General features: G+C 44.4%; 1 protein-coding gene across 3 annotated transcripts in view; it reads left to right on the top strand.

The window, feature by feature from the left end:
- The window catches only part of LOC147417975 (zinc finger CCCH domain-containing protein 12-like), a 55,735-nt gene extending 30,606 nt beyond the window's left edge, over nt 1–25,129 (top strand). For 2 of the 3 annotated variants that reach the window (XM_086506455.1, XM_086506454.1), the window contains one exon: nt 18,980–19,489. In XM_086506455.1, the coding sequence (XP_086362581.1) occupies nt 18,980–19,297 (318 nt within the window). In that variant the 3' untranslated portion in view covers nt 19,298–19,489. Of the gene's footprint in view, nt 1–18,979; nt 19,490–24,861 lie in introns of those variants that run through there. The other variant, XM_086506456.1, reaches the window with a different exon arrangement.
- Nucleotides 25,130–27,038: the final 1,909 nt, after the last annotated feature.

The raw sequence follows: 27,038 nt of genomic DNA, 5'->3' as shown, positions 1-27,038 counted from the left end.
GATCAAGAGAAGGCAAGACTGTCTGGGGGCCTCACAAAACCAGAGTGTTGCCACGCATCCGAGACCCTCAGAGTCATACAAAACCTCTCCCAAGCTGCCAACTCAACTCCATGCACAATAGCATGGCTGCCACCAATCCTGTCAGAAGGGTCCTCCAACATGTTGAAGTCCCCTCCTATGCACCAATGTTCTGTCTGCGACAGAGACTCAACAATCTGTGACCAAAACTCTGCACGAGCACTCGCCACATTGGGCGCATAGATGTTCAGGAAACCCATTAGGCCACCCTGAACATGCATAGTAATCCATTGAGCCCTGCCTGGCACAATAACCCCTCTGCCCACAATGGCCTGCTGCAATGAGTCCACAATAGTCATACATACCCCACCCTAGATGCCTCCAGGTTCAAAAGCACCTGATCAAAAAGTATCATATCATCCACGCAAAAATTGACCACATCGCCGAATGTGGCTCTCACACAGATGGTGCTTTTGAAGCATAAGGAGATCAATCTCTCCTCCCACAAGGCAACGTTGAAGCTCTTGATGCAGTCGGCCCCGCTGACAATGAAACTGGGGCCCACCTAGTCCCTGCACGTTCCATGAGACGATCCTCATGGGGAGCGAGAGAGAACGGATGCTGCCGCAGCAGCTAGACAGGCTATCTTCGAGGCTGGCTTGGATGAGGAGTAATCCGCATCCAAGCGTTCTCTAGATAGGCGTGACTGCAATGAGTGCCTAGCCCAAGCCCAAGCAGAGCGAGCCGTGCGTAAAGCAACCTCCTCTGTCCAGGAGTTCTCATGAATGTATACATAGCATGGCAAGCACTGTGTATCAGCAAAGAAGTAAACCACAATGTGCCTACATCCTGCTGAGTCTGGAGGTGTCACCTCAAACTTGGCCAGTGGCCACAAAGTCTGTAGCATGTCCGTAACTCCTAGTTCTCCCATGTGGTGAGAGAACTCTAGGACCTGTGTGTGCAACCATCCCAACACTGAGTTGAGAGTCCACTTTGTCTGGGCCCTGCGGCAGAGAGGGAAGGAGAAACCAACTGCTGAGTCCAAGGCCTCTGTCCCCCTAGCGGCAAGGAACAACGCATGGACCCTGAAGCAGGCTGCCTCATGGTCTGCTGAGAGATCGCCGAGAAAATGAGTGAAGCCGTAGTCGAAGAAGTCCCATCGGCGCCGGATGTCAATGCTCGTCCGACCATGAGGGATAGCTGCAAGGGAAGATGTTTGTACCTGCAGAGGGGGCCGTAAGAAAGGCTGACCCTCTCTCGCTAGGCGACTCGTGGCAAAGGCGCTGCCAAGAGATCTCCTAGCTGCCGGAGAAGGCCCTGCCCCCCGGGTCAACTGTGGAACTGGAGTAGGAGGGGGGGGAGAAGGAGCTGGGGGAGGCGGTGGCGAAGAGGGGCGGGAGGTGGCGACAGAGGCGGAGGGGCAAGGTGAAGAGGCGGCGGGAGCAGAAGGCGGGGGGGAGGATGATGAAGAGGGGGGGAACTCTGGGGGAGGAGGGGCTGTCGAGGGTGAAGCTGGGGTAGGGGCTAGAACAGGGACCTCCTCCTGCTCAAGAGGACTAAAGTGGTTCCCCGTGGGAATCCACTGTTGCTGAGTAGGCGCTTGAGAGCCACTCTAAGTGCCAGGCTGACGTTGTGGCCCCTATCATCGTCTACCACGGGCCTGCTGCCATCCTTCCTCCGCTGGAGCCCCAGGCTCATAGGGTGGCTCTGCATGTGTGCGTTGTGTCTCTGTCTGTGGTTGCTGGCCAGCCCTTGCAAGCTGGGGCTGAGGCTGTGGTGTAGGTCGAGGCCTCCTCTGTGGACAGGCCTTCGCTAGATGGCCCATCTGTCGACAAATGAAGCACTGGTTCGGGAGGCCCGAATACTCCACACTCTGTCTAAACCAACCCCCACTCACCCGAGGCAAAAGAATAACCTTCGGGAGCGTGTGAGTGTCTCTGACCAAAACTCGAACTGAGGGAATGCCAGCCGCCTTGGCAGCTACTGAGGCTGCCGTACGAGGTGTCTACAGGACAGTCCCAATGGTTGAGCCGATCCTGGATAACAGTGGTAAAACTCCCTTCGCAAACCCGGAAAGCAGACCGAGATGGGGATGTCTGCCTTCTCTACTAGAACATCCGAAGCAGGGTCAAAACCATGTCTCCATTGTCGAAAGTGGGTACGTGTTGCTCGGATGGTCAGTGGACTCATGGCGATGACCTTGGACGCCATCTCGGAGGTCTCAAACTCGATCTGATAGTGACCCCGTTCGAGAATCTGTACGTCCAAGATCTTGTCCACCTCTGCGAGAAGGCGGGCTTGGAGAAGGTCACGTAGCTCTCCTCTGCTAGGTCGGGTGCCGAGAATCTTGCAGATGACCGAAGTCGCTTGCAACCGCTCTACCTCTGCGGCTAGGCTCGCTTGCTCTGTCGGCGAAAGAGCAAGTCGAATGGTGGGCTCAGCGGGGTCGGGCGAGGGGGCTTCGTGCGAGTCCCTCTGTGGCGGACCTGGAGTCTCCATCTGTGTCTACTGTTGTGATGTAAGAGAGGGGCGGCGAGGAGAAACTGCAACTGGGCGCGCCGAGCAATGCCCCAAAAAAAACTCACTGCTGCAGGAGCCGTATTGCAGGAAGCTACCGAGAAGAAAGAAAGCAGGCGGGTGGTGGGGTGCGCGGGGGCGGCAATGGCGGGAGCACTGGCAGCAGCGGGCAGGGGCGAAGGGGGGAGTGGATGGCGGCGCGAAAGGTTGCGGTGGGCGGGCAGGGGCTGCACGAAACAGGGGGGGGGGGGGGGGGGGGGGGGGGGAGCGATAGCGCAGCGGGGGGGGGAACAACAGCAACGAGCGCTTGTTTCTAGGAGCGATCAACTTCATGCCAGAGAGGATGCATCGCCATTCCATTATTGAGACTTCTTAATACTCCCCCTGTAAATAACCATTCGAGTCCCGGCCATAAGTAACAACAAGAATACTCCCCTCGTAAAGAACCACAAGGGTCCGGGCCATGAGTAAAAATAACACGTTTCAAACATTCAATACTTTCTCCGCAAATAACCACAAGGGTCTGGGGCCATGAGTATGAACAAGCATTCTCAAACATCATTTCTCCGTACTCCACCCGGGAGTAAAATCACGAATCATTGAAACCAATATTAAAACAAGAGTCAAACAATTCAAATCGGCACCAAGATAGGTTCAAAACAGATACCATCCATTTCAAACAAATTCCAAATAGGATCATCAAACAAGTTTTCAAACAGAACTCAAACTTAAAAAGCAATCTCGATATCAATCGAGTTCGAAAAGATGACTAGCTTTCCATCTTGAAACCTGCACCAAGATTAGGGTTATATTTTTTCCATAAGGTTGTAGCCGTCCACGGCATGGTCCATAAGTTCTTGAATAGTCGAAACAAGCCTCGACAAGCAATGTTCCTGTGGCGGTGATGGTAGTCCCAAGACCTGGCAATCACACTGGACCTCAAAGATCTTTAGCTCGGGAAGAGACGCTTGATGAGAGATGTCGAGAAATTTCAAGTCGTAATCTGCAAGAGTTTTCGTGGCAAGCATTTCAGGATACCCCACTCTGCCAGAAACCATGTAGCTACGGGTATAAATTTTTGTTGGAGTGTGCGGCTTGGTAGCTATAGACATCCACCACTGCATGGCACTGCCTCTGAGAAAAACGACAGCTTGAAAAAAAAAAAGTTTTGATCTTTCTCTTCAAGTGATCTTTATGGCTTATGCCTTGTAAGACAGAGCGATGAAGACGGGAGCGCCATAGTAATAGGGTACGCCCTTTTTCGGGCCCGTCCCCACTTGCCGTCCCGCCCTCTTCTTTACACTAAAAATCCATTTGAGCCCCGTCTCCCGTCCCGGAATGCGTCCCTTGTGACTATGGGGAGCGCGCCCGATGCGCAATGAAGTAAGGGCGAGAGTAGCTAATAAGTCCGGGGTCAGGACGCGGAGATCCTTCGAATAAAATTCCAATAGACTTTAGAAGCACTGGTTTGCTCTGTTTGCTCTTTGGTGGGACCGGTATGCTTTCAAAAAAGCACACGTTTATTACTGTCACGAGACGAACACCACATGCCAATGAAAAAGAACAGATTGAACAGAATTTTAGCACTTTAAACTGAAAGAGATAGACGACACAGGGAGTGGCGGAGTTCCACCCCGACAGAGCACTAGCCCCAAACCTTGGTGCCCCTTTCGGTATTTCTTTATATTACTTGAATTGGATACAATGCCGATACTCATGCTCTACACCTTCACCCAGAAGAGTGCTAGAGAATGAGCCCTCTGCACATATTCAAAGGCCCTTGGCCTATGAAAAGCAGTTACATGAAAAGCTTCAAACTCAAAAACATCTAGTCCAAAAAGCGTGAGCCCAAAAAGCTGCCTACACGTTTTGCGGAAATCTGTACAGTTGCCACGTCAGCATGTCAGCGCGAAATCCGGGCGTTCATACTGGCCTGCCACATCATCAGTTGCTACGCAAGAGATTAAGTGTGTGTGTGGTCCCGCTTTATTTTAAGGGCTTTAGGTCCCTTGGGTCCCATCGAACGGGGTCCCATAAGTTGGTAAAACTTCTTCTGCTACTTTCGCTTCTCCACTTAGGGTTTAGGCTCCTCTGCCAAGATCTGCAGGTTGGCTTTGTTCTTCAGTGGCTTGACACGTTAGCAGTTTGTGACAACCTCCTTGTCGCTATTGCAAAAGAATCCCCACCGGCTATTCTTGCCGCCTCCCGCAGCTTGTAAATTCAGCCAGTGCTCCCTCTCTCTCTCTCTCTCTCTCTCTCTCTCTCTCTCTCTCTATAGTTCTACCAGTGCTAGCACAAGGAGATCGTACCACTGAGAACTTGCAAGTGAATGCATGAAGCCATCATGCGAAGGTCGCTTTTCGGTACTTGGCGGACAAGTAAAGCTTATGAATACACTCTACGAGTTGTCGTTTTCGTGTTGTGGTTTTTGCAGGCACTCCATCGCGGAGGAGCAAGAAGGCCTCAGACTACGCTCGAGGATTCCAAAAACAGAATCCACGGAGTTTCACACTCCGGACAGAGCGAACGGACTTGAAATATCTCTACCGCACTCTTTGATTCCCTCTTTTTAGAGAAAAGTAAAAGGAACCATCTAAAAGGAATCACTAAAGCAAGGAACTAGTTTGCCGTGATTGCTTCACTATGCATACGGTAAGAAGTAAAAAAGTGATAGTGGTGTGGATTTTACCTCATGGCATAGCTTGTGATGATGGTTCTATAGCATCTCTTCTCGAAGCTTTCGCCAAAACCTCGCATCACAAATGAGATTTTGCATTGTAAGATGTATGGAGGTGAAAATTTGCACATTATAATATTTAAAGATGGAGAGAGATGCATTTCTTGCATTGCTATGCTTGTGCCCATCAAAAAAAGAAAAAAACCATACATATGATACATATGTATGGTGTGGAGTTGGCACCGTTCTCCACATTTATAATAATACCGTAGCGAATGTGCTCTTCCCCCGCCACACTTACTCCCTCCAGTCTCCTCCATTGTTAGGGGGACTTCCTTGTTGTAAAAATACTGCAATTGTACAATGAAGAACTCATTACCGATGTTTTATGAAGACATGTATCATTCCAAGTTGCCATGCCGTGGTGTATTTTCCATGTGTCCCTTTGTTGAGCATCACAAAAAATCTAAAGTGTACCTTTGGTATTGGTCGTCTGCAGCTAGATTTGGAAAAGTAAAACTACTACTTGCGGGTTCAGATTGTACCGAAACTTCAGGCGACACAATATATGAAGGGTCCATTGGACTCACTAAAGGAGTTTCCATCTGTGATAGTGTCGGTTGTCTGGCCTTGCCCGTATCCAAGAATCTCATAAGGCCCGTTGAAGGAATGTTAATCCCTCGGTTTTGCCTCTTCGATTGGATGATGGTATGGATGATGCCGCTCCTCTAGACTTGTGGCGCTAGAAGTAGATTGTACAACTTCTAACCGGCCTATATGGTATGTGTAACCCATGTACAAGTCAATCAAGGTTTCAGTTTGTAGGTCATATTCCCAATTTTCATTGAGAAATAACCCTTCTAGGCCCGACGTACTAGAGGTTTCCCTTGAGGTTCTTTTTGCCCTTATCACCAGAATTTCCACACGAATTGCTGCCAGCAGAAGCATTAGGGACAGAAGTTTTTGCCACTCGCAACAGAACCATAATAAGTGGCTGCATTGCTGTTACCACCCTTTCTTTGAGAAGCAATAAAAGCCTGTTCATCTGCACGTTGCCTAATCCTCTTTTTTCTGGAAAGTGACTCTTGCAACAACAATGTGCATAATGCATCAAACTTGACAACTTCAGGATTTCCTTGGGTCATAAGTCTTCAAGTACTAGCAAAAGTCTGGTAAGAATCTTGTAAGACATCAAGAACAGTCTGCACAAGGGAACTGTCTGAAATGACTTCACCTGCAGAAATAAGTTGCTCATTGATATCCTTCACACCTGCAAGGAAAGAGAGCTCATGTAGAACTTTTCGAGCTTTTGTGAGGGTACCACATTCTGACACACATATTGACCAACGTGCAACTCTTGTTGCTTTCCTGCCATGCTGCCTCCTGCCCGCCCGTTGGCATCCTTCACTGCCCCCCCCCCCGGATACTATGTTGTGACTTTGCTTCGACAGTGATGTCTCTCATAGGATTTGTCTTCACTCGACTCTTTTCTTCACAGGAGTACATAGATGGAGGCTGTCACCAGCCAGTCGCAATTCCATTTTTGTTTATTTTCTCTTTCTTTGGGGAATTTCGTTTGTTTTACCTTTTGGAAACACCCCTCTGGAAATCTAACTGCCCTGCATTGCATAGCCAGTGTGGAACTGTTCAGAGAGAGTCCAGGCCTGAGGGCTAAAGAGCACTAAGGTTGGACAAGGACTATGGTTAGCCAAAGTGGGGTCATTGGCCAGCCAAAGCGGAATCCTTTGCTACATAGGCTACATTTCAGTTCTAGGTGTGGCTGCAGTGTACAAAGAGGGTCAGATGACCTAGAAGAATGTAATGGCAGAAACTCCTAAATTTTAGGGACTGCTATGTTTGGACGGCAAAATGTCTTCGCGTCATTACGTGCAGTTTGACATGGGGATCATTTTGTTACTCTGTGGCCAAGTCAACAGAGGCTGCAGGTGAGATATTTTAAGACTCGAGGGTCTAAAGCGAGAAAATGCACAAATGAGTGACACTTGGCACTCTGAGGCCAGTTTACTACTTAAAGAGAAGGCAAAAACGTGATTTTCAGCTGTGAGCTCGTTTTTGAGTGCTGTCACAGGTGGGAGAGCTTCAATGGAGTGCTGGCTTACCCTCTATCTACAGTGAGGTGCAAGATGTCATGATCTGCACACCTCTCACTGCTCTCTCTCTCCCCTATTCTTTATGGTTATGCCCCTCTAGTGGGCTCATCAGATTGACCATGTACAGTCTTGTGGTTTGATGCTCTATTGCTGAGGCAAGAGCCTCCCTGAACATGAACAGGACTAGCTAACTGCTACTCCAAAGCACGGAAACGAGAGGGTGATAACCTCTTAAGTAAACACACAAAAATCAGCACTGTTTTATTGCTGATTTTGGGCTGTTTTGGGACTGTTTTGTGCTCGGAATCATGCCAGAATCAAGGGGCACGTAGTCCCAAGGCATTGGGAACAGTGCAGGGGCTACAGGGAGCTGAAAACAGAGAAAAACAAGTCAATAACCAGAAATTACAGAGGCTGGTTATGCTCTTTTTGGTCAATTAAAGGTGGAATCGGGACAAGGACAGTAGTCTCCTTAGGATTCCCTACTTGCAGACTGTTTTGGGCAGGGTTCTACGCCATTATGTTGCCCAAATTCCTCCAAACAGGATAGAAACTACGGGATACGGGTTAAGAAATGCGGGATACAGGTTTAGTGCTATAAGCACTCTTTGTACTTCCTCTTAACTGTAAAAGAATAAAGAAATACCGAAAGGGGCGCCTATTTAGGGGTCAATCTAGTGTCTGACTCGCATACAGATGCATTCTAGCATCTGTATCCCATTCTCCTCTCTTGTGTCATTATAGCACAGGTAGAATAGAGGACTAATAATGGGTGAAAGCTAAATCAAGGTTTGAAGTAAAGTCTACCGTCCTTTTTGAAGTTAACAGGCCGGTTACATGGTTCCATCGACGGGATTAAATCACTTTTTCCTCAAAAAGTGAGCCTTGGTCAGTTTGGGTTAAAGACACAGAGGGAGTTTGGGATGACCTTGAAAACACAGAGTTTGAAAGTAGATCGAGTGGATTTACAGGTGAGAAAGGCTACGAGTCTTTCTTTGGATACAGGATGGATGGCAACAAGGAAGAGGGTTCCTCTTCAGAAGATAGACAGCCTATTCCAACTGCACATGAAATTGGCAAGAGTTTAGGCCAAGCAGAGAAAGCTTTGCAGGTTGTTTTTGCTGTGACCATGTTCAAGCAATTGATGGAGAATCCAAGATTTATGGAGTTCATACAATCTTCATCAATAGCACATCAAGCTCAAGGCAGTTTTGGCATGCCAGGAACAGTGTTTAGGGGTATGCAAGGCATGGTGCCTAACCCCATGTATGCAAACATTGGTTTGCACCCAGGATTTCAGGGCACACAAGGTGAGTTTGGGGTGTCACAAGGCAACTTGGGTATGGCTGGTTTTTCAATCCCATCAGTGAATATGAAACCTGGACATCAACATGTTACTGGCCAGGGAGTACAGATGGCTCCCACTTGTGTACCCATTATGCAAACTGTCTCTTTTGACAATTTGGAGTCAATGGATAAGCTAAAGCCATACAAAGAAGATGATCAGTGAGTCCATTGACACATTCAATGGCTTTGATGAGAGGACAAAGGTTTTCTCTTTCCTCGAACAGTTTGACAAAGCATTTGTTGGAAGGAGCATTTACAGTCAGGAAAGCTGTCACTTTTCTGGAAAAAAAAAATGCAAGTCAGTGGTGGAATACACTGATGTTACAAGGACAGACTCCTTCCACTTGGAATGATTTCATACACGTATTGAATTAGCTAAAGGCTAATTCAAAACAGGTACAGGATGATTCAACAAGATTTCTTGCGAGAAATCTCGTGTAAATCAAAGGGCAAGTAGTCCTACTAATGCAGAAGATCAAAGGCTACGAATTGGTGCGATTGGCACGCAAAACAGAGCCCGAAAGAAGAAAATACAGCTTGCTGTATTTTTCTGCAGATTTAGTATTTTGATCCTATTTGATGCCTTTTTGTCTCAAGAGCTTCGGGGAAGCTAGAGGACAGTAATACAAGTGATCTGGAGTATTTTAGGAGCTAAAAACAGAGAATTCAGCATACTGAATTTCCAGGTTAGGTTTGCAAAAGTGCTCTATTATGCGTGGATAATCACTTGGATATGTGGATTTTTCGATGTGAAGGTTTCTACTACAGTTATGCTGCCAAAATTGGGTCAAAAAGAGAATTCTCAGCCCAATAAAAGTGACAGCATAAGGGTAGATTACAGGTTAATTTCCAAAGATCAAGATGAAGAGTAGAGAAAGATTGTTTTCGATGCTCAGTATGCAAATCAGTGATATTGCATAAAGACTGAAATTGCCGGAGAGTTGGAAGATTCACAATGGGTTTCACTTGAGTCTTCTCAGACCCTATGTGGGTGATGTGCCAGAAGATATGTCAGTTGAAGATCAGCCGGAAGTCGAGGAACTTGACGAGATCTTGGTCCCGGAACAGATTTTGGCACATAAAGAAAGAAAAGAAAAAGCAAGGTTGCAAGGTGTTGTTTGGTAAAGTTCAAAAGCTATTCACCTCTAGATGTCAAGTGGATGGAAAAAAGTGAACTTGCAGAGTCACTAAAAGTATGGGAACTTAAAACCTTGGTTTGCAACCTACCTTGACCCCTTGAGATTCAGAGCTACATGGATTGTCAGTGTGACAATGGCTTCTGAAAGAAATGATGTACATGTTACTTACAATGAGCTCAAATGAAGTGCATGTTACATGAATGTTAGAGCTGTACAGATTGTCAATTTGGCAATTGCTCTTATGGAATTTCCAAAAGTTTGTTTAGTGCTATATAAGTGAGTATTTCTTGTCAGTTTGTCAAGGGTACAACAATTATTTCTATTGAAAGTACATGTATAACTGCATTCTTAAACTGTCGGTTTGGGTATGCTCGAAAGGTTACTGGATCCAACGTGTACTAAAAGACAGTGGCAAAATGTGATGCTTCCATTTTGTCATTGGAAAGTTATGGACTCAAAGCAATGGCAAAGTGTAACGCTTCCACTATGTCATTGGGACAAAGTTCACACGCAGGCAATACATGTGTCAACGAGGTGTTGACTGTGAGCATGTATGTGTCGTACATGTGTCGACACGGTGTCCGGACACCCGAGTGCTGACTGTAAGCATGTACGACATAGGTGCAAACGAGAACGTTTGAGATTTCAAGAGGGGGGTATGTCACCAACCAGTAGCAATTCCATTTTTGTTTATTTTCTCTTTCTTTGGGGAATTTCGTTTGTTTTACCTTTTGGAAACACCCCTCTGGAAATCTAACTGTCCTGCATTGCATAGCCAGTGTGGAATTGTTCAGAGAGAGTCCAGGCCTGAGGGCTAAAGAGCACTAAGGTTGGACAAGGACTATGGTTAGCCAAAGTGGGGTCATTGGCCAGCCAAAGCGGAATCCTTTGCTACATAGGCTACATTTCAGTTCTGGGTGTGGCTGCAGTGTACAAAGAGGGTCAAATGACCTAGAAGAATGTAATGGCAGAAACTCCTAAATTTTAGGGACTGCTATTTTTGGACGGCAAAATGTCTTCGTGTCATTACGTGCAGTTTGACATGGGGATCATTTTGTTACTCTGTGGCCAAGTCAATAGAGGCTGCACGTGAGATATTTTTAGACCTGAGGGTCTAAAGTGGGAAAATGCACAAATGAGTGACACTTGGCACTCTAAGGCCAGTTTACTACTTAAAGAGAAGGCAAAAACGTGATTTTCAGTTGTGAGCTCGTTTTTGAGTGCTGTCACAGGTGGGAGAGCTTCAATGGAGTGCTGGCTTACTCTCTATGTACAGTGAGGTGCAGGATGTCATGACCTGCACACCTCTCACTCCTCTCTCTCTCCCCTATTCTTTATGGTTATGCCCCTCTAGTGGGCTCATCAGATTGACCATGTACAGTCTTGTGGTTTGATGCTCTATTGCTGAGGCAAGAGCCTCCCTGTACATGAACAGGACTAGCTAACTGCTACTCCAAAGCAGGGAAACGAGAGGGTGATAACCTCTCAAGTAAACACACAAAAATCAGCACTGTTTTATTACTGATTTTGGACTGTTTTGGGACTGTTTTGTGCTCGGAATCATGCCAGAATCAAGGGGCACGTAGTCCAAGGCATTGGGAATAGTGCAGGGGCTACAGGGAGCTGAAAACAGAGAAAAACCAATCAATAACCAGAAATTACAGAGGTTGGTTATGCTCTTTTTGGTCAATTAAAGGTGGAATCGGGACAAGGACAATCGTCTCCTTAGGATTCCCTACTTGCAGACTATTTTGGGCAGGGTTCTACGCCGTTATGTTACCCAAATTCCTCCAAGCATGATAGAAACTACGGGATACGGGTTAAGAACTGCGGGATACAGGTTTAGTGCTATAAGCACTCTTTGTACTTCCTCTTAACTGTAAAAGAATAAAGAAATACCGAAAGGGGCGCCTATTTAGGGGCCAATCTAGTGTCTGACTCGCATACAGATGCATTCTAGCATCTATATCCCATTCCCCTCTCTTGTGTCATTATAGCACAGGTAGAATAGACGACTAATAATGGGTGAAAGCTAAATCAAGGTTTGAAGTAAAGTCTACCGTCCTTTTTGAAGTTAACAGGCCGGTTACAGAGGCTGATGCTCCGTCCTAGAGAGACTCTCACCAAGGTAGTTAGGTACGTAGTGTTCGGTACAAATTCGGTACGTAGGACAGAATGGATTGAGTTTTTAGGTACGTAAAAATTCGTCCTTTTTTTCACAAAGCCTAAAACTGAGAGTACTTCATACATTTACTTATGTATTCACCAAGACTTCAAATAAAGACTAGCAAATCAACAGTACACTGTTACAAATGCCAAAAAATGGAGTCCAGACTCCACGACTCTAACCGAACAATGAAACACAAAGCTGAGATTAGCTAACCATTGATCAATGTCTACAAACAAATAGTATCGGATGTCTGCTGCCATGGTCACATAAAACTAAGAGCATCAAAATAAATACATAATGACTCATGAAAATGATAAATCCAAGACTGAAGTATGAAGTCCTGACTCCAATAACTAGTAACCAGTAAAAACCGCACACTCAACACTGCACTCAAAAGCCATCATCATCATTAGAGGACGATGAAGATGATGATGAGGACATCTCTGCCTATGTGAGAACATTGCCTTCATCATCATACTCTGGCCTTGTAAATCCTGGGTCCCCTTGTGTATCTACATCATCCTCATGTGGATCATCCTGCTCTGAAGTCTGGAGGAGACGAACAGCCGGGTTCGCTCGAACGCGAGGCTTGCATACTGGAAGCTTCCCAATCCGAATGTTCTCTCACCGTGCGCTGTCAGGATCAGCAGCCTCCTGCTGGAGAGGGATGCTCAATGCTCGAGCGCGTGACCCGGTGACTCGCCTATTCACTCTCTCCAACTCTCTATGAAGCTCTCGCAGTATCTCCTCCTGCTCGTCTTTAATATGAGTATCTATCTCCTCTACTGTGGGGTTTGGAACCATCTTCACCTTGGTAGGATCCACCTGCACCAACATTGATAAAATTCCATAAAGATTTAAAGATACTACAAGTAATTCAACCTAGTCTATCTACGAGCCTTTAGTGGACTGAAGCATGGAACAAAGTTCAAACTTTCTTGGGATTTCCAAAAGCATGGAAAGAGTGCACTAGCCTCATGTTCGCTCAACAGTACACCAACTTCTCTAGTTGGGTCGTGCTCAATTTGTTCTTGATCTTTGTCTGCACCAAGGAATATACACTCGAATTGTGCTCACAAGCGCCAACTGAACAATCCTGATGGCAATGTACACGAGGTGCAAATCTTTAGAGGACAAAAGTGCACAAGGTCAACATTTTAGGCACATCTCACAAACATGTTACAACATGAGTACCTAAGAGAGAATACGTAGAGCTAGCTTGCAAATTTGTGGAAGACCTAAACTTCCATAGTTTTGCCACCAACTGAGGGGAAGCTTGGTAGCCTCGGGTCTCACTACAACACTCCTCGTGAAAGTAGGACCCAAGTTGTTCATGAAGCTTGACATCTCACCATCTATGATCAACTGCTCATCCTCGCTGAACATGAGATTGAGGTACTCCAAACGAAGGGTCAGCAAAGCCAAGTTTCCAAAAAGCTCGGGCTTCTTGTAGAAGGGATGGAGTATAGCCGCCATCCCATGAATGGGACGACGCATATACTGCCATCGACTATCTACAATAGCCAAAATGTCGTTCCGTCTGCAAGTTCAAAAAGAACAATCATTGAATCTGAGACTGACAGATTGCCTATCATTCTTTTTTTTAATGATTCTTACCGCTCTAGAGGTAGTGTCCTGCACGTCTCAACGTGTCCTCTCATCTGCATGAAAAGGTGAAATACTAGACCAAGGGTAGATCCCTCCATATCTGTCACGCGTAAGAGAACAAAGAGTGGTTGAAGAGCCACGGCAAAGCTATGCACCTCTGTCCAGAAGGCTTCATCTAGAACCTTCCTGTGAATGGCCTTCAATTCTGCATGGCGCATTAGGCGCCACTTTGGATCCACAATAGTTTGCAAAAGTGGGTCCCTCGACCTGTACAGTCTCTGAAGAACAAGGTACATGTATGCAAACCTGGTCTTCGAGGGCTGCACCATATCCAATGTGCTGTGGCTCTTGAAGATCGCTAGAGCTTGGTGCTTCTTGCGGAAAAAAGTGGTAATCCTCGTTGCCTCAGACACAAGTGACAATAGGCTGAACCCACGACAATTTTCCTATGTCCTCCATGAGTAAGTTTAGGCAATGGATGGCACATGGAGTCCACACAATGCGAGGGAAATCCCTCTCTACCATATCACCCATGGCCTTGCAATTGCTAGCATTATCGGTAACAACCTGCAAGTAGCCAAACAATGTACATTGAAATAGCAGAGATAGAACAAAAAACACAAGGAGAAGAGATGCGAGCAGCCAGATTGGGAGATTGAATTTACCTGCACCACATTCTCCTTTTCCACCTCAAGAATGGCTTGACAAATATGTTTGTAGATGAACTCTACAATGATCTTCTCACCTGCCTTTCCGACATCCACGGCTCTCAGAAAGTACATACCAAGGCAAGATGAGACTAGAATGTAGATGATGTGGCGTCTACGTACATGACTCCATCCATCAGAAATGATAGAACACCCAAAAGTCTGTCACCCAGCTTTTGTTGGAGTGACTGCTCTGTCAATGACTGCTTTCTGCTCATCTAGCATACTTGTGTGCATCTTGTTGTAATCCAAGCCAGTCCACTGATCTGTTTGAAGCACATTGAATGCAATATTGCACTCTACAAGAGTGCGAACAATCTCCATCTTTGCTATCTTTTGTCTCTCTTTCACCCAAGGTTGAGAGTTTACGCATGAAGGCAACGTGGTCTGCCTCGGTGCATTGTTGGGAGCTGTAGACCGTTCATCCCCAATGTTCTCCTCATCATGCCTTGCTACACAAGTTCTTTTCCTACTAGTGCCGACACTGGAGGGCATAGTAGTCTGAGAGCCAGAACCCATCCCTCCATCTCCTGGATTGTCACCAAGGTCCCCAAGTAATGCATTTTGCAAGGCATCCTGTGAAATCGAAGACCCCTCGAAGGTGCACTTGATGCTGAGGAGAAATGCTCTCGAATTAGGTTTTCCTTGATTAGAGGTGGAATCTTCTCACAGCCATCGCAATGATTTGTAGTACCTATATCTGTAAGATGCTTGAGAACACGAGTAATAGTACTTGTCTTGCTTTCCCCACAGTATTTGGACTGCCACTGACAAGTACTCGATCCTTGCTGACCCAGCGTAGTAACCATTCTGATCACGTGGGTGTGCTGATCACTTGCAAGAGAGGAGCACTCACTGGTCAACTGCACCTTGCACAGTACCTGCAAGTACTAACCAAAAGCTCTCAATAATTAGCCGCAGAAGGCATTTTGCGATAATAGACCAAACGCTTGAAATAGGGCTGAATTTAAATTAAAAAAAAAAAAAACACCGGTACAGAACCTATCCGTACGTACGGTATGGTTAGATACGGTTGTACGGTGCGGATACAATCCGTACGTATGTACGTACGGATGCAACCTTGACTCTCACGAAGCCCCCTCGCCCGACCCTGCATAGCCCACCATCCGACTTGCTCTCTCATTGACAAGGCAATTGAGCCTTGCAATAGAGGTGGATTGCCTCCAGGCAACCTCTGTCATCTACAAGATCATCGACACCCGACCTAGCAGAGGAGAGGTGCGTGATCTCCTCCAGGCTCGCCTTTTAGCAGAGGTGGAAAGATCATCGACGTTTAGTTTCTCGAGCGTAGCTACTATCAGATAGAGTTTGAGACATCCAAGATGGCGTCCATGGTCATTGCGATGAACTCCTTGGCCATCCGAGCAGTCAGAGCACATTTTTGACAGTGGCGCCATGCCTTTGAAATGACTAATGATGCTCTTGTCGAGAAGGTGGACCTACCTTTCTCAGTCTATTTCCCTGGCCTGAGGAGAGTACCTCTTTTTACTTTCCACGATAGGCTTCGAGATTGGGACTATCTTGGAGACACCTCGCACGATAGCTTCTATCGCTGCCAAGGCAGCAGGCATACCTACAGTACACGTTCTGGTTCGAAACACCCTGACCCTCTTGAAGGTCGTTTTACTACCTCGGGTGAGTGTTGGTTGGTTCCATCAGAGTGTGGAGTACTTGGGCCTCCCAAACCATTTGTCGATAGATGGGCCGTCTTGCGAAGGACTATCTACGGAGGGGGCCTGCTTCAGAGTCCACGTACTGTTTCCAACCATAGTTACCCGGAACGCGGAACGGGAACGGCAACGGGATCCCCGCGGAACGGGGGAACGGCTAGGGGTCCGGAACGTGAACGTCGCGGAACGGGAGGTATAAAAAACACCCAAATAGTGCAATTTTTAGCTCCTTGTGTTTAAATACAAGGAGTATTAGAGTGCTTTGACTCTAATACTCACAAAAAACTCGTTTTGAAGACCATTCAACCTTGCTATGACTAGATGATGAGAGAGAGAGAGAGAGAGAGAGAGAGAGAGAGAGAGAGATGGAGAGGGAGAGATTTGAGAGAGTGGGAGGGAGAGGAAGAGAGCTTGAAGGCTTGAAGCCTTGAGCCTTGAGAGAGTGAGTCTTGAGAGGGAGAGATCTTGAGAGTGAGAGGGAGAGAGCTTGAGCCTTGAGGATTAGCTTGTGAAGAGAAAGGGGGAGGGGGGTGCATTTTATGAGTCCTGGAGGCCTTGCACACTTTCAAAAGAAGCCCAAACATTCACTTCAATTTTTTCAATTTTTGCCAAATTTGTTTGTAGCCGTTGGCCGTTCCAGGGGCATTCCGGAACGGTCCGGGGGCGTTTCGGAACGTTCCGGAACGGCCGTTCCGGTTTGCATTGGCCACCCGGAACGTCAGACATTCCGGGACGTTTTGGAACGTTCGGGAAGGGAACTGCCCCCCGGAACGTCGGAACGGGGGCTAGGGGGCGTTCCCCGGTAATTATGTTTCCAACACCTAAAGGGGCAGAAGCCTTGGACACAACGATTGGTTTCTTCTTCCCACTGTGTGGCAAGGACCAAATTGAGTGGATTCTGGACTTAGTGATGGACTGGCTTCAGGTTCAAGCTCAGGCCCTTGAGTTCTCCCATCATACAGGGATACTTGGGAGTGATAGATTTGATACAGACTCTGTGGCCATTGGCCAAGTTCTCTCTGACACCACCGGATACAGCAGGATTCAAACACATTGGGATACACTTCTTTGCTGACACGCAGAGTACACCTTGCTATGTATATGTACATGAGGACTGCTGGACAGAGGATGTAGCCCGACGGACGGCACGCTCTTCCTGGGCTTGGGTTGGACAGACTCTACAGTCATGTCTATCTCGAGGTCGCTCAAATGCAGATTACTCCCCATCCAAGCCAGCCTCGAAGATAGTGAGATTGGCTGATGTAACCTGTTGCAACTTCGGTTTTTTCTCACTGACTCCATGAGGATCACCTCATGGAATGTGTAGGGAATCGGGATTAGGTGGACCCCATTTTCAGCGTCAGAGGGGTCGCTTGCGTCAGGAGCTTCAGTGATGCCTTGTGGGTGGTACGATTGATATTCTTATGCTCCAGGAGCACCATCTTTGTGAGAGCAGCATTCGGCGATGTGGTATGATTTTGCATGGTCGTTAGGAGACATTTTGGTCAGCTGCTTTTGGGCTTAAAGAGTCTCACATCCGAGTTCTTGTCAGGTTTCTGGGAGTGGTTGTGGGACAGCAGGCAACCGAGGAGAGTTACTATGTTTCAGTGGCTAGTTGCACACAGAGCTACAATAGTTGGAAGTTGGTTACTACACCGCTCAGCAGCATGTGCAGCTTGCGGCCATCCTTTGGAGAGTCAGCATCATTGTTCGTGGGACTGCCCCATGGCACGACAGGTTTGGGTTCTTCAGCTGATGACAGCCCTTTCCACAGCTCGACAGTACACTTGGGGCACGGCAGCCTAGTCCACTCTCATGGGCCCTGCGCTCCATTTTGAGTTGGCTTCCACCAGCAGGATGATAGTGACTCTGGACACTGGTAGGTTTAGCATGTCCACGTGGCACATAGAGCCATTGTGCATGTGACACTGGTTCTTCAACTATTATAAAGCATAATTTCTCCATTACGTCTGTCATCGAAGCAAAAGGGGCAACCAATTAATATACCTCCTCCATCTGAACCACATGCTGATAAGGTTTGGCTGTACTCAAGCTAAGCTATAGCTACGGATCATTTTTGAAGGTCAGCTTAGCTTCACATGCACAAAGCAGTAAATTTTTGCTTCAAATTGCATCATGCGTTGCCCACATGTGGCGCCAAGCTCAAAATATCACATAAGTTCTTCCAAGCACTTTCCCATGTCTCTCATAAAGCTTCTCCTGATTACACAGCTAGAACTACGCTGAAGCAGCCTAAGAATGGCATTACGTTTACTTTTTTAAAAAAAAGTTGATACTAGATCACTTTTTCATGACAATTTTGTCGACAATTTCAAAACAAGAAAAGCCAAAAGAAATTGGAAGCTCGCACCCTTGCCCAATCAATGCGAAATACAGGAAGGTTTCTTGATACCCAATAAGATCAGAGAACTTGTCTTGGTACAAGAAATACAAAGAAAGTAATGTGGCCCGTGTAAGGTAGTGGTCAAGCGATGCATAGTTATCAGTTACTGTTTGAAATAACTGTGCTTCATGCAAGGTCACACATGCGCCAGTTATTTGTTTTATATGCAACTATGCAAGGCCTTTTGTAACTATGGCAATTTTGGCATAGTTGCATCACTAATTACATCTTACTGATAACTAAGCTTCGTGTGACCACATCCTAAATTCCTTGCACAGGGAAGATGACTGTTTTGGACGGATTTCAAACCAGGTCATCCAAAGACAACTTTTTTAGCATAGAGGATAAAGTGAGTCTTCAAGAATTTTTTGTAGTGGGATGCAAGAAATAGTTGGAGCCTCAAGTACTAAATATTGAAAGTAGGAAATTTCCTCTGGCTGGCTAAATACAGAAGAAACTCTATGTATGACAAAGCCATCTGTTGGTTTAAGTAGCACTTAGGTCTAACACGTTCTCACATACAAAATGACGTTAAATCATCTGCAAAATCTCTATGGGATGCTTACTAAGCTTGTTGTTGTTCACTGCAGGGAATCGAACCATGCTCATTTTACATGCAGTATGGAACTTGCAAGTTTGGGACGTTGTGCCGTTTTGATCATCCCTCGGGCAGCCTCACATATAGTCCCTTACACAAGCCTCTTATGTACTGCCCCTTTTTTCCATATTCACTAATGTATACACAACCAAAACCATTACAGGCATCAACTGATACAATCAATGTACCAACCTCAGTACAAGATGGAAGAGAGGACGAAATTGCTTCAAATGATGAGAAACCGTTAACTAACCTGGCAATGCTAGGCACCGAACAGTCGATTATGGTCGACGAGAATCCTTCTACATGAATTGAAGCACCTTGAGAGTGGTTAGCACTTTCAAGATTTGACAGCCTGCTGGAAGATCATCTGCAGGTGCAAACTGCACCTTCCGAAAAGCCCTCTGGTGGCAACTCAGAGTTTTCCACTGCCAATAGTGAAAAGAGAACTGAATTGTTTGTTTTGTAACAAATAATGACCGCCTACATGGTTCCTCTGCTACATACGGTAGCCCAATCTTCTCTCTCTCTCTCTCTCTCTCTCTCTTTCTGTCTCTTTCTCTCTCTCATTCTCATGTTCTGGAATCGCCGTGCAAGATTCAAGAATGAGCAAACACATGGTTCTTCCACACAGAAAAACCGCAGCCCAATTTGCAGTGTGTTCTGGGCAGCCACACCTCTCTCTCTATCTCTCTCTCTCTCTCTCTCTCAGACAAAAAAGCACACTCATGCCACCCTCAAAGTCACATGAGCATGGGAGGGACGTCAGGCTCCAGGGATCGAGCCCGCCAAGAGGCACATGCCTTAGGTGGTGGTCACGTGAGTTATTTGAACTGATAACTAAGTCGTCACACAGCATTAAATGAATAACTATGCCTACCCTTTGTAACTATGTCAATTTTGGCATAGTTGTGAGGTTCAAGGCTTAGTTATTCATTTATGCTCTGTCTAGGCATTGTTGGTTTAGTTATCTATAATTGATAAGTAAGCCTCACGTGGCTATAGCCTTGTGCATGCCTTCATGATGTATAGCATCCACGATTACTTTTGATATGTAAATATGTTGCAAAGATAGTAATTTTGGGTGACAAAGATAGACTAGGGCTCTTATTCTCATGCCCATAATGACTTACTCTGCAAGACATGCCACCTCGTTGAAAACTTGTCAAGTTGGGATCAAGATGGTTTCATTCTATTTGGTCCCGGCTCTACCCATACGTTTATATGTCAAGGTTTGGCTATCTAAGTGATATGCAAGCTTCTGAATGGATCCCTTCTATGTTGCAAATGGAGCTTTTGAAGGGCAATAAGTTTTTATTATTCCTTCAATCGGACAAGGCATGTGCATCAAGAGGATTTCTTCATTCCTCCGGCGCAGCATGGGGATGGTTTGTTGGGAGCTAGATGGCTCCACCACACATGGAATCTAATTTACACTAACTTGATAGAATCATCCAGTTTCAACATAGAGGTGAGGACATAATAATTCATGAAGGTATTTAGGTCATACTATTCCTATGGTATCTAAAGATATGTTTCGTAAATTGGCAAGGAAACTTAACTTTAACTATATTTTACAATTGAATAAGCCAACCCTCTCCTCTTAATACTACCTCATCTAAAGAAATTATAGCTTTCTATCACCAAATTTGAATTGTGTTGGAAGATATTTGCAAGATTGTAGTTTGAACTGCTTTTGGCATGTATGAATACATACCGATGTCATGTATGAATACACACCGATGTCATATAGGCTTATCAATGCACTAGCCACATTCAAAAGGGTAATGGGCCAAGAATTTTGTAACCATTGACTTATCTAGGGGTATTATTTTGTGTTGATATTACCATCCACTTAAAAACTCTCGATGAGCACAAGAGTTACGTAAAAGCAATTTCCCAAGAGTGGCGTGATTATCAGGTCAACATTTTGGCAAAAAAGAGAATCCTTTTTGTGAGAGATAGGAATTAGGACATATTGTTCCAGAAGATGATTTCCAAATAGATCCTAAGAGTGACTTAGGTGAGAACAGGAGTGGCCTCCACCCAAGAACTTATAGTGACGTAGAAATTTTATCGAAATTTCTCCTTGCATTTTTGAGATGCCTTGCTAAAACATTTGGACCATAATAGAGACGTATATCATATCTAGGTATAAATATTGAAACATTTGCATTTTCAAGACATAACCTTGCTATATGCATAATAAGAATACAAACTTGCAAGCTAAAAAAGTTGAAATAACCATCCGTTAATGTTGTTTACAATATTGTTTACATTAACAAGTCTTACTAGATATCTCACAATTTTTGGCCCTTGAAATTGTTCTCGATTCCATGCTCTCAAAATGGTCTAATAAATGTATTTGACTAGTATCTAGGGACTCTGTTTGCGACACATTATTGGGGAAACAGGCACTAGTGTTAGTCCTAGAGAATCATATTCTCCACATGCAAAATATATCTCATATATTGATACCAATAAATGTGACATCCATCAAGTACGAGAAGTGCTTGTGTGTGGAGATAACTAGAAACACTTTGCAATAGGAGTGAGAGGGACCCTCATAAAACTTGCTCCACATTGGCTAAACCGAACGCCATGAGCTCCTAGACCATGTTGTACACCTTGTGACTTATAATATGTGCCAAAAAACGATCACGACCTTGTAGGCCTATGCCATCTTAACAGAGGTAACCACACAAAGAGAACAAAATACCTAGAGTGGATCTACGATTTTGTCATGAGAAATAAATAGGGGTAAGGAAAATTTAGCAGAGGAGGTACCCCGTACACCAACCTCTAATTGCTATTCACAGGCACCCCAACCATCATGACTCTCTCTCTCTCTCTCTCTCTCTCTCTCTCTCTCTCTCTCTCTCTGCACCATGTTTTAGAGAGCTTCGTTTCACAATACTAGGAATTTTGGGGGCGCTAGGGCCACAACAAGGGGTCATCCCACATAGGAGATACACAAAAGTGTTGAGGGGATTCAAAGATTGTGCCTATGACATTTGGCCAACAAAGTGTTGCAAAGAGCTTTTGTGTGAGAACTGCACTGCATAGCACTTGCATTAATTTCAAGTCTTTTTCCTATGACATTGGCCCAAGCCAAGGCACATACGGAGGATTAAATGGATTCCTACCCTTGCCCATGCTAAAAGCATCATGTTTGTACTATTGAGGGGCTACCAACTGAGGCCAAGCACGACAAGTTTTCTTCAAGGCAAGCAAGTCAAGGTTTCTTTCTCAAAAATTTTCAAGGAAACTTTTATAATTATCCCTTAAGCATGGCAAGATTTCTCCAAGCAAGGCTTGAGTAGCTCAGTGGATCGGAGCAAGGCAAGTTCTCAATAAATATATTAATAACGACCAAGCGTGCGGAACACTCTACAGGATAGGGGGAAGAGAGGTTACAAAAGAGAGAGAGAGAGAGAGAGAGAGAGAGAGAGAGAGAGAGAGGAAAAGAAGGAATATAGGACCAAACGCGTTTTGCTCTTTAGAGAGCTTATCAGTGGTATTCCTAGAGAGCTTGGAGAGGGAAAAGAACTTTTGGGAGGGGAGTGTGGGGGGTGTTTAAATAGGGGAGGTTGAGTGCAAGTTTTTGGGAGGGAGGTTATTTGAAAAAGGTGGGAAACATATTTTCAATTTTGAAATTGTGAAAGTTTGAAAGGTTGTAGACTTTCCATGAGTGAGTTATGTTTGAAAATATGGGTCCTTTTAGTAAAGGTTAAAAGGGTAGAGAAGCAATCATGTGTGAGTTTGTTTAGCGGGGCGGGCTAAAAATTTGCGAGAGAGTGATATCACTTAATATATGAAAAAAAATTTGGGGCAATTTCATATATTAAGTGATATCACTTAATATATGAAAAAAAAATTCATATATTAAGTGATATCACTTAATATATGAAAAAAAATTTGGGGCAATTTCAAAGTTTGGTAGAGTAGAAAAGACCTTTGGTTTGATAAAATTTTGTGAGCAGGAACGATATCACACAATATATGCAAAAGATCTTGGAGCAATTTCAAAGTTTGGTAGGCAGGGAAGACCTTTGGTTTGATAAAATTTAGGTACAAGAGGCAAGTGGGGTGTGCGCCAATTGTTAGGGTATGGGGATAGAGCATCGGGAAAAAAATATGGTTTACCCATAAAAGAAAAAGGCCCCGAGGGGGGGGGGGGGGTGTAGTGTCCAGATTGGGTTTAATCTTCTAGGGGGGCATGTGGTGAAGAATGAACCGAAGTAGTGCTACCATTAGCCTGTACAAAGTGCAAAGCAAAACAAACGAGGGTAAGTTTGGGCACGTTGACCTTACTATGCATTAGGATTTTTTTAGAAGTGTGTGCAAATTAGGTCCAGTGGTCCAACATGTGATGGGTTTTTCCAAGTGGGAGAGGTTAGGAGAGTTTTGGCAAGCTTGATGTATAGGTTTTCCAATTATTAAGGAGGGGTTTAGTTTTTTAGTTTCTGGGGTAAACGGTATTTTGAAAATGATTGGGGGAGGTCTTTTTATTGGAGAGGGTTTACTTAAGAGGTTATTTCTTTCCATTAAATAGGAGATTGAGTTAAATATCCTAAGAAGAACTTCCCTAGGATAGCCTCTTTTCCTAAGCCTGATAAAAAAGAGGTTCCTTGTAGTGTTTGAAGGAGCTTTCCCTCACAATGTATCTTCTGAGTTCTGATTTGATGAAGGCTATTTTTTGGTGGGTTGGATGCCAAGAGATCCATTGTGGCTTGATTGGTAGAGATGTAGGGGGTAATTTTGATGTGCTCATGCAATGGTTGTGCATATGTGTTGAGGGTAATTGTTAAGGATTATATAGGGCATGTCCATACTCCAAAGGCATCATCAATGAACCTTTTAAAATATGCCAAGTTTGGGCTATTAAGAAGTGGGGATTGGGATTCTAAGTGGCAAAGGAAGAGACAAGCATACACTACGGTAAAATTTGATCCCATAGCTGTGCCCTTGATTTGCTTGAAAACTTTGTCTTTGTCTTTGAAAAAGATGTAGTGTTGTGTGAGGATGAGGGTAGAGAGAGACATGATGAAACTGGTTTTTGGGGGGTCAAAGTGTTTGTAAATGGTTGATTTTATGGCACGGAGTCCTTGGTCTACGGGGTTGCTAGGGAATAGGGAGTTTATGTCAAAGGTAAAGAGGAGAGAGATTTGTGGAAAATGAGTATTATGTAGGTCTTTGATTAGGGCCGTTGTAAGCACAAATGGGTCTTGCAAAGGTTTATGCAATTTCAGGAGAAAGTAGATTTTGCAAGTTTAGAGAGGGGTGCAAGAATGAAGGGATGTTGTTCCATGGGGAGGAGGGTGTATTTGTGGATGATGGTAGAGAGGAGAGAGGCTAGGTAGTTATGAGAAGGTGGGGTGGTTGGTTGATAGGTGATGGGGTCATTGAGTTGTATAAGTGCCTCATTTTCATACCATTCTTTTGAGAGAATAGTGAGTCCAAGGTTTTTGTCGGCGGGTTTAATGACAATGGAGTTGTCTCTTGTGAGAGAGATTTGAGGGCTAGATGTACAAATCTAGGGGGTTTGGAGCAAGGAGTGTTGTAGGATTCCAATTGTTGGTTTTCAATTCTAAGTTAATTACCCTCTATCAAGTAGGGGTTTCCAAGTGTTTTGTGCATGTTTTTTTCAACGATGTTGAGGAATACACAAATATTCAATAGTGTTGATTTGTGGCTCTTGCCATAAGCAATTGGCAATATATTCAAGAGCCTTGGGCTTGTCAACAAGCATCAATTGTGCATTGTTCATTAGATTTTTGTTTTCATAGCCAATTTAAAATGCAAAGGTTTAATTGATTTTCATACGAGCTCAATTGCCTAACATGCAACTTGAATCTGTGGTTGCAAGTCCAGGTTTTGCTTACTTAGGGTTTTGCACGAGGCGCTTATGGAGATAAACCAAGTTTCAATTATCTTACACAAGATGGCTGTTTTTTGGAGGGGTTTATCCAAGTAGGTTTCATGGATCCAAGAATAAGCATTTCAGCACCATACGATGCTGAGTGGTGATAAGGATACGATGTTGTTTATCTCTCTTCGGATTAATGGTTCCAATTATTGGTTCTTGTATCAAAAAGCTCAGTAGGAATTCTGCAAGAATTTGTAGCAAAGTGCTTACCATGATTTATTCTGGAATTTATAGCAAAGTAATCAACATGATTTTCTTCAAGAATTTGTAGCAAACTGTTGTCCTATAACAATGTGCTCATCAAAATTCTCTTTATAGATCTTGAGGACTTCACGTTAGGTGTCAATTTTCATGGTATTTTCTATGTTATGCTAAGTTCATTTTTAACTAAGGTTGCCTACATTGTTTATAAAGCTTTGGTGACTAGACTTCCAAATTTGTATTCGCTCGTTAACAAAGAGCGGAGGTCACTCTTTCTAGTTTCCCGCTAAGTGCAACATCAAGGACGCTCCCTTACATCTATGAGGACGTGTGAGTACGTGACATACTGTTCATGTATGTTTATTCTTTCAGACATTCTAAGTACAACATCAAGGATGCTCCATGACATCTAAGAGGATGTGCAAGTATGCAATGTACTATTTTTGTATGTTAATTCTTTCAAACGTTCTATGGAAAATTTTATCAATAATTATATGTGGTGGTATGGTATGGTTTATGAGTATAATGTCTTGCTAAGTGCTTGAAACCAAGCTCCATTCTCAATCCATCAAAGACACTACGAGTGTGAAATTCTTATTCTAGCATTGATTGTATGTAGGATCAACGTTGGCTACTCAAAGGGATTGTACATCCATATGGGAGTTTTTAAAAAAAGAGGAATGTAGGTTCAAATCTTGTGCAAGACATATATAGGCACAAAGTACAACAATGTGGATTCAGCAATTGAGGGATCATGTTAAGTTTAGTTCAACCACTCCATATGAGGTTTTTCTTCCTTTTAGGAGAACATCATCAGTTTTGGGATTTAATCCACATGTGGAGAGTAAATGTACCCGTGGACTTAGACATAGGGCACCAATATTTTTTCATGTGTCATAGGCCAATCCAAATGTCAATTAGTTGTTTGATTGCTTTGGACCAGTTTATAAGCGTTCCAATTTTCTAAAGGAATTCCTTCAAAAGTAGGAGCAATATGTTTTGCTCGGTTTGGGCATTTCGTTTGATGTAGACTATTCTATTAGTCTGAGATATATTTTGGCCAAAAGGATTGTCTTTTTAGAGGCTATTGTTGTAGCGTTGATTGCACTCATCGAGTTTTATAAATGCTCATTTTTTCTACAAGTTTTGTAAAATATTTAGTCGTTTCCAAGTGGACCAATAGACCTGATATAATTTTAGATAAGAAAACATTGGTGATCTTATGAAACAATTTTCTATTGATTTTTTTGAGGATGAAAACTCTCCTTTAAGGAAAGATTAATGTCAAAACAATGGCAGAGAGGGTGGGACATGGTTCTAAGCAAGTATTAGCTATAGAGAGCTAAGCTTGGGGGTCTCTTGAAGATAGCGGCTACTAGGGGGGTCTTATAAGAGGAGGTGGTTGGGAGGAGAGTAGTAGGTAGTAGTCCCCTAGGAATTTTACTAAAATTCATGTTTGGTGGGACAGAGCAAGGATCCTCAACCAACATCATCAAGGACAAAGTACGGCAATAAAACTCAAAATAAGATTGAATAGGAAAGCACATCAAGGACAAATAATGAAAAAAGACCCCCAAACAAGAGTCGAACAAAGGGAAAGGGAGACAAGTCTCTCTTGAGAAAAACAAAGACAATGCAAGATTTGAGAGGTAGCAATGGCCCACACACATAGGTAGAGGGGGATGTTGATGGGCCCCTCTTGGTACCATGCATGGGAGGAGGTAACGGTGCAAACCAGTTGTCATACCACAAGACAAGAGAACCTTCCTTGATATCCTTATTTGTCATCTTGCTATTGAATTTCCTTCGCCTCTTCTTTGCATCTGCAACACACTGCTATAGAGTTGATTCTCTATGTAGTTTTAACCTTTCCAAATCAATAATCTTGTGTTTTACCCCAAACTTTTCCACAAAAAATTTA

This window comes from Adiantum capillus-veneris, chromosome 30, assembly GCF_014529385.1.
Source record: "Adiantum capillus-veneris isolate H3 chromosome 30, ASM1452938v2, whole genome shotgun sequence".
NCBI lineage: Eukaryota > Viridiplantae > Streptophyta > Polypodiopsida > Polypodiales > Pteridaceae > Adiantum > Adiantum capillus-veneris.
Note: the sequence above shows the minus strand (reverse complement) of the source record. Positions and strands in the feature narration are given on the sequence as shown.